At 40.4% G+C, this 7,537-nt stretch overlaps 1 protein-coding gene across 1 annotated transcript in view; it reads right to left on the bottom strand.

Moving 5' to 3' along the window:
- Positions 1-7,310, bottom strand: part of tonsl (tonsoku-like, DNA repair protein) — a 19,021-nt gene extending 11,711 nt beyond the window's left edge. The window contains exons 1-11 of the mRNA XM_054795508.1: positions 7,056-7,310; positions 6,872-6,967; positions 5,512-5,654; positions 5,259-5,439; positions 5,055-5,184; positions 4,734-4,905; positions 4,532-4,646; positions 3,321-3,466; positions 3,092-3,244; positions 2,872-2,997; positions 488-692 (exon numbers count right to left, since the gene is read on the bottom strand). Coding sequence (XP_054651483.1) covers positions 488-692; positions 2,872-2,997; positions 3,092-3,244; positions 3,321-3,466; positions 4,532-4,646; positions 4,734-4,905; positions 5,055-5,184; positions 5,259-5,439; positions 5,512-5,654; positions 6,872-6,967; positions 7,056-7,080 — 1,492 coding nt within the window. The 5' untranslated portion in view covers positions 7,081-7,310. The remainder of the gene's footprint in view (positions 1-487; positions 693-2,871; positions 2,998-3,091; positions 3,245-3,320; positions 3,467-4,531; positions 4,647-4,733; positions 4,906-5,054; positions 5,185-5,258; positions 5,440-5,511; positions 5,655-6,871; positions 6,968-7,055) is intronic.
- Positions 7,311-7,537: the final 227 nt, after the last annotated feature.

Below are 7,537 nucleotides of genomic sequence, written 5' to 3'. Positions count from 1 at the left end.
AGTTCAGAAAAAAAACTGTCTCATGGGCACTAGTCCTGGGACAATAATAAATCAATTAATTAATCACACAATAAATGAAAACGAACGTGATCATTTTGCCCGCCTCAATAGATCGCCATGTGCATGCTTGTCTGTTTTCCTCGTCTCCCGCCTTCAAACAGGCAGGAAGGGGTTTCACTCTTTCACTCCATGCATTGGTTTCAGCACCTTGGCACGTTTGTTCCGTAGAACAACAGCATGAATGGAGTGAGCCCTTTTGTCGGTCATACAGTCTCTTTGTCTCGGTGGGTGGCCAGTAGTATACACACAGAGTGCAGAAGAGTGTAACGTGGTAGAAATTATATTAGTAGATTAAAATATAATGTCATTAATTTTTCTATGCACTTTTCTTAAAAGTAAAGTTAAAATCTCGTCTCGTGAACCGAGTGTCTTGTGACACCCCTAGTAAGGAGTATAGGCTGTAAGACGAACAGATATCACAGCCTACCTGAGTCAGAGAGAACAACATCACTATCATCCAGAGGTTCACTGTTGTCCATCCCCTCCTCTTGCTCTTCCTCCTCCTCCCCATCACTGTCATGTGAATTCAAGCTCTCTGATGCACATAGCTCCAGCAGTTTGGCCTCAGTGTCATTGACGTTTGCGGAGCCACTTCTCCTCTGGGCCGCCAGCCATAGCCTCAATACACGTTTCTGTATGGGAGTGAGTGGGCTAATTAACTACTTGCCACAACATTAGGTACACTTGTATAATACATGAGAAGTGTATTTTATAAATATTCGTTTATTTTAAAATACACAATGCAAATAAATGATAATGTATTCTGTATTTTAACATTGCGGTTCGATTATCGCTTACATCAGCCATGGCATGTCCGACATGACAGAATGAAAAAAAAAACTTTCTCATTCCATTCTGTGTGGAAGTGGTACGTTTTGAGCTTCTTAAGTTTAGATTAAATAAATTCGAGGCTGACTGGTAAGCATGCTAGCTGGCGGCTCTCGAGTCCCTGCAGCATAAGAGTTGCACAATGTGGTGTAAACAATGAATAATAGGAGTGTAAAGGTTATTATAGGGATGGTATTTCATGTCTACAGGGCTCTAATAATGTTAAAAACAGTATTTACAAAGTCATAAACAGGTTTTCTATGCTCTAACTACAAAAATCTTCCATTTAATTAACATTGAATCCTATATCGCGGTGGCGGAAATTCATTTATCGCAGTCGGGGCTGGAACCAATTAACCACTATCAACGAGGGACGACTGTAGATATAGTATGTTACCAAAATGTGTTATTAAATATATGTTGGTGTACCTAATGAAGTGAATCTCCATTGAATGTAGTTGGCTGCTTAATTTAAGTAAGCACACTGTAAATGTTAATCTGCACAGTGTATGAAAAAGTAAGGACACACTTTAGTATGGTAGAAATATACCGTATGTTAGAAAGGGGTGACAAGTGTTCTATTTACTCCTCAGCAGATGGACCAGCTGGCTTCTGGCTGTTACCATGGCAACGTAGGTCCTAAATTAGCCAGCTTGTGGATCAGATGCCTATTTTTATTCGGGATTGGCATAATAATTAGAACGCTCAATATTGGCTTTCTTGCCGATATCCTATGTACCGATATTGTCCAGCACTTCATTTCTGATACCCATATCAACTGATACCGATATAGGCAGGAGCTCTTCCCTCAAACCAACATCAAACTAAACTTTTAGCGAAAGGAATTAACACATTATTCATCTTTTACTGCTATGACGCTGGATGCATTTCATGTATAAAACACATTTTTGTGCAAAATAAGACAAATACCGCAGTATGCAATGTAAGTTATAGAGAAAATGCTATTTTTATTTGAAACATTTTGTCCCAACAAAAGACATTAAAGAATCATGACCAATAATCAACTACGGTAACATGTCCTCCTTCTTTCAACAAGCACGAGAGGTTAGACTTAATAAATTCACAAATAAGGATCCAATTAAATAATGCTGGCAGTGATACAGTTTGGAAAGCTGCACATTTCTATGTGGCACAAAACATCTATAAGAAAGTAAAGTGTAAAGCAGGGGTGTCAAACTCGTGCCATGGAGGGCCGAGACACTGCAGGTTTTCTTTCCAGCCAGTCACTAAAGCAGGTGATTTTAATGATCAACACCTTCAGTTTGAGGGAAGGAGCTCATCAATTAAATCACCTGCTGAAGAAACTGGTTGGAGAGAAAACCTGCAGCGTCTCGGCCCTCCAGGGCACGAGTTTGACACATGTGGTGTAAAGTATGAAACTCTGGACTAAAAATTATAAACTGGGCTCTTTCAGCAAGTCATGCCTGAACACATTAAGTTAGAAGTATTAAAGGAAGACGCTTTACTCCCCCCTTGCACCTCACTTTCATTTCAAATTGCATATTTCCAATCCAAAGATGAAACCTAATAATTAAACCTTATAATCCCGGATAGCACACATACTGAGCTAGCAAGCTTGTTGCTGTGTGGAGCACGTCATCACTCGTGTGCTGATATCAATATCGGCAGAAAAAACGATACCAATATCAACAAATATCTCATTTTTATGCCGATAATACTGGTCGGCCGATATTATCAGACATCCCTGGTAATAATTGTTGAGTACTAAAGCATTAAGAATTTGGTAGATGTTGAATTCATGGAGTGCACTACTTAGCGGCAACCACCAGAGACGCTGTCGATTCAGTCTTAACTAGACTGGCCACTATAGCATCATATGAGGGAAGTTGAGCTGCTCTAGGCAGCATTATTCTGTTAATTATGGCATAGAAACAGGAGTTCAGCACATTCAGAGAGAGAAAGAGTCACCCAACCCTTCAAACGCACTATAAGTCTACTTACTTGCAGTCTGGGCCGCCCACATGTTTGAGCGCAACGTAGGGCCGCACAGAAGCTGCTGTCCTGATCCTCAAAGGCAGCACCACTCTCCTCCTGGGCTGCTGCAATGTTTAGCCAGGTGTTACATTCCTGACACACACACACACACAAAATAAATCAAAGTTAATGCACAACTGACACACTGTGATTTTCCACACATCACTGGCACTGTAAATCTGATTACCTCGGCCGGGCAGCCCTGCCGTAACACCAGCTCCTGCTTGTAGTGCTGCACCGCTTCACTGTGCCGCCGCAGGTCAGTGAAGGTCGCGGCCAGAGACACGTGGATGACCGCCAGCTCGCGTGCGGGCTTCCCCAACGCCTCAGCGCCTGCGAGCTAATCCGGACGGATAAACGACAAGTGAAATGTGCATTCATAGATTACATTTAAATGTAATTTACTGAAAAATCACCTGAGCTTGATATGCATCCACGGCTTTGTGGAAGCAGCCAACCTTACAGTAGAGATCTCCAAGTTGTTCAGACAGACCCACGGCCTCATGGGAGCGCCTGCCCTGATCCTCCCCCAGCTCCTCTTCTAACTTAAAACCCTGGTCGGCTATACATTTAGGAGGAAAAAAATAAACACAGCAATAATCTTTATGAAATAGCACGGTGCAAAAGATCTTAGGCCACCACTAGCTTGGTTGTTTTAATGACGGTACATAATAGGACAGAACAGGATTACACAGAAAATAAAAAAACGAAAGGTGGTCCATGACAAAACGGAAGAGTTCATTCAATTATGGTGGGAATCTGGATCACGGTGCGGATTTCAAATTTATTTTCAACATTTCACATCACTATGGCATTGATAGAACAGTCCACCCCTCAGAATAATAGTGGGGGTTTCTAAAAAAATAATAATAATAATATTATAGTATTATTACTATAATTACAGAATGTTAAATGTAAATTACCAACTACTTTACAATTTTATTTATACTTTCATATATTATGTATTATTATTTTAATATTAGAATATTTGTTATTTAATATTGTCATTATTTAAATATTATTTATAGAAATGATGAATATTAAATATATATGTATTATTATTATATTATTTTTATGGTAGTAGATAAACATATCCACACACGATACATATACATACATAAAAACAAAATACTATATATCCAAAAACAAAATAACTTGTAATTTGATATTTATGAGACTTTTTAAAAATGATTTCATATTGTACAAGTAAAGGCCTGTGCCGCCATTACTCACCTTATACCTAACAAATTCCTGTTACTCTCTGCAGCTGAGTACAGCCAATACATATGAGGACATGTGATGACGAGGCGTTCTTCTGCAAATGAGTTTCGACTGAACCAACAGCACATTTGTTGGTTGCAGCCAAGCTGTGCACTCTATTTTGCCTCCATTGCTTCAGGATAGAATTAGCCAATAAAAAAGTTCCATAAAAATCAACAGAATTCTATTGATGAATTAACAAATGGATTAATATGCCTATCACATGAACTTTGGCAAACAATTCACACCTGAATGGCATTGTTGTCATTGTCCACATAGCATTGCTACAATGGTGGCCAAAGACTTTTTTTTGCTCACCACTATATGTAATAAAATGAATGAACAGTATATAAGTGGGGTCTTTTACCGTATTTAAACGCTTTCTTCACTGCCTGTCTGTCCACAAGCTGCTGGGAACCCAACACCAGAGCCTTTTTAAGAGAGCGTCTCGCAGCCACAAAATCACCCAAAGAAAGCTGGACCTGTGGGTATAACAACAACAGCAAAAAAACGTCAACGAATCTTTGCCATTTCATTTCATTCATTTTTCATTCCCCCCAACTCGTCACCTTGCCAATGCAATGGAAGCACTCGCTCTCGCTGAACTTGTCCTTCATTTTGCGAGCACACTCTTTGGCCTGCTCCAGGCAACGCACCGCGTTGGAGTGTTGGCCGTTGCGGAAGAAGATGTTGCCAAGGTTGAAGTTGGCACGGTAGAGATCTTCCAGAAGCATGCTCTTCCTATTTGGAATACAATGTTGAAAAAAAGTGTCATTCTTGTGCTTTGTTTAATGTACACTATATATACACATTATATTATATATAGTGTATACAGTATATCGGTACATACATTATATTAAGATTATATGTGCCATCGGGACACTTCTTACTCTGCGATGAAGACGCTGCGTCGAATGAACTCGCTGCAGCACTTGGGCTCCCCCAGGTGGTCGCAAACCAAACCAAGGTTGAGGAAGAGTCGAGCCTTCATCTCATTAATCTCTCTGTCTGGCACGGAGCCTTTAACCAACAGAAAGTGAGTGTGATGTCATTTTTTTTGTTAAATGTACTCGTACAAACAATCACGTTCCCACCTATCAGGTCATCTACAATGGCCAAGCTCTTCCTGAAGGAATCTTCTGCTTGTTGTAGACTATCCCTCGAGTGGTCCGATTCGTAGCGGAAGAGGTAGGTTCGGCCGATAGTGGCCAGCGCTCTCTGCTCCTCAGCGAGATCTCTGACAGAGCAGGCCAGGTCCAGGTGACAGCGCTGATGCTGGACAAACACAAGCACACAGAACACGTTAATCATATTTTATATGCGTAGTTTTACAGCAGATCGACTCACTTTCAAGGCTGCCTCAATGTTCCCCATCTCTGCGTAGCACTCTCCTATCTTACGATTGGCCACAGCTCGTCCAATCACGTCATTTAAAACCTCAGAAAGCGCCAACTCTTGCCCGTGCTCCTCAATGGCAGCCTCATAGTTACCTATTGAATAGACAAATACAAAAAAAAAAAAAGTCATAAAAACGTTTGCAAAAGGGATGCCATTTTCTGGAAAATGTCCTTGCTGTAGATCGAGCTGCATGTTTCTAATTTATTCCTAGGAAATCCCATGTTTTTAATAACAATACCTTACACAGCACCTTTATAGGTACTTCAGAACAGTGGTCCCCAACCCCCGGGGCCATGGGTCATTTGGTACCGGGCCGCACAGAAATCAAAAATAATTTCCATTATTTCATTTTTTTTAATGTTTTATTTTGAAGAGTGGCCGGATTCTCTCTGTTACATCCGTCTCACTTGACGCATGTCCATTGTGCGTGTGCTAACTTTATCTCATGCCGCACAGATAGACTACTACTGTATTTTTACCATTTTTCTTTCACCTCATATTTGGTCTCAAATGCTGATACTAAGTGGGAATGCATAAAGGTACGTTTTGATTACTTATTGAGTGCTAATGTGCACATTTGTCTCAAGTTAATTCATGCTAGCACACTGCCTTTTACCACACACGTCAAACAGCCATGTAATAATCTCTCTGGAAAAACTTGGCTGGAACTTGAACTGGTGGATGGTGGGTCGGCATTCATTTTGTGCTTTTAATTTGATGTTATTCATGTCTTAGTTTTACACAATACATAATAAATAAGATAGATCGCTATAATGTACGTACCCCCCCGGTCCGCGGGACATTTGTGGGAACACAAGCCAGTCCGTGGGTCAAAAAAGGTTGGCTTTAACCCGGAACTATGTACGCTTTGACCGTGGGAATTTGGGCTGAAATCAGATCACTAACCATTTTTGGGGTTTTTAGCTGTTTTTCAGGCAATGTCATGAGGTAGCTCTTTTAAATTCTAGGAATATTTATTCCGGATTAAACTTCCTGCTTCCTGGATAAAGTTCTTGCAGTGGAAGGGGCAAAAGATGCTTCACAGGAAGCAATTACCATTTACTGCAATTCAATTCCATTTTTACCATGGAAAGTTTATACCAACCCTGTTTACAAGTCAATAATTTTAGTGTACATTGAAGGGTACAAAAGAGCTGGATAATTATCAATACTATTTTTTAATCCAAAATGTGACCCTGTAACTTGAAAGGAAATACTTACACTAACTCAACAAACAGTACAGATGAATGCTCTTAAAATTACTTTCACCGGTATTTCTTTATCACTGTGTGATATGATGGGTGCTTACCATTTCTTGATAGCAGCTCTCCAAGCTGATTGCAGATGTTAGCCTCCTCTCTTATGTTGCTGCTGTTCTGGGCTTTGCTTTTGGCTTTCTGAAGCACTAAAACAACAACGATCCCAAGCGATCGACAATCATGATAAGGTGAAATTACAAAAAACAACAACAGATGAAGTGAGGCAATACTTACGTTTTATTTCCCGTGAGACGCTCATCTTCAAGCGCAAAGACGCTAGCAAAAAGCTAACTTTCTTCGCTGACTGTCAGTGGTGCGCGCTTAACTCAAGCGGTCGCTTATACACAAGTGCTGGCTGGCCAACAGAATCACGCCCATTTACACTAAACTGTCACTAAGACGCACTTTTACTAGTCTACTTTTGTTGTTGGTGTCGTTTACGTGGCCGATCGTGGGCTCCAAATTGCATTAAACAGCATAACATCAGTAGATGTTTTCTTTCTGTTTTCAGGAACTTTAGAAAGCCCCGCCAGGGCTGTAGCTCTGTAGAGCATCAAATTTAGCCCTATATTTTGACTGACAGGTACATGGTCGGCTCAACCTGCTGAGATAGAAATTTAATAGTTCAAGTAGTCTGTAGTATGTTCACTCTGTAAAGATTTAGAATGACAATGATCATATTTGACACTTTTTTGACAGCGACTTACTTGCAGAAT

This window comes from Dunckerocampus dactyliophorus, chromosome 13 (assembly GCF_027744805.1).
Source record: "Dunckerocampus dactyliophorus isolate RoL2022-P2 chromosome 13, RoL_Ddac_1.1, whole genome shotgun sequence".
Taxonomy (NCBI): Eukaryota; Metazoa; Chordata; class Actinopteri; order Syngnathiformes; family Syngnathidae; genus Dunckerocampus; species Dunckerocampus dactyliophorus.
The sequence above is the reverse complement of the archived record's forward strand: the minus strand, read 5'-3'. Positions and strand labels throughout refer to the sequence as shown.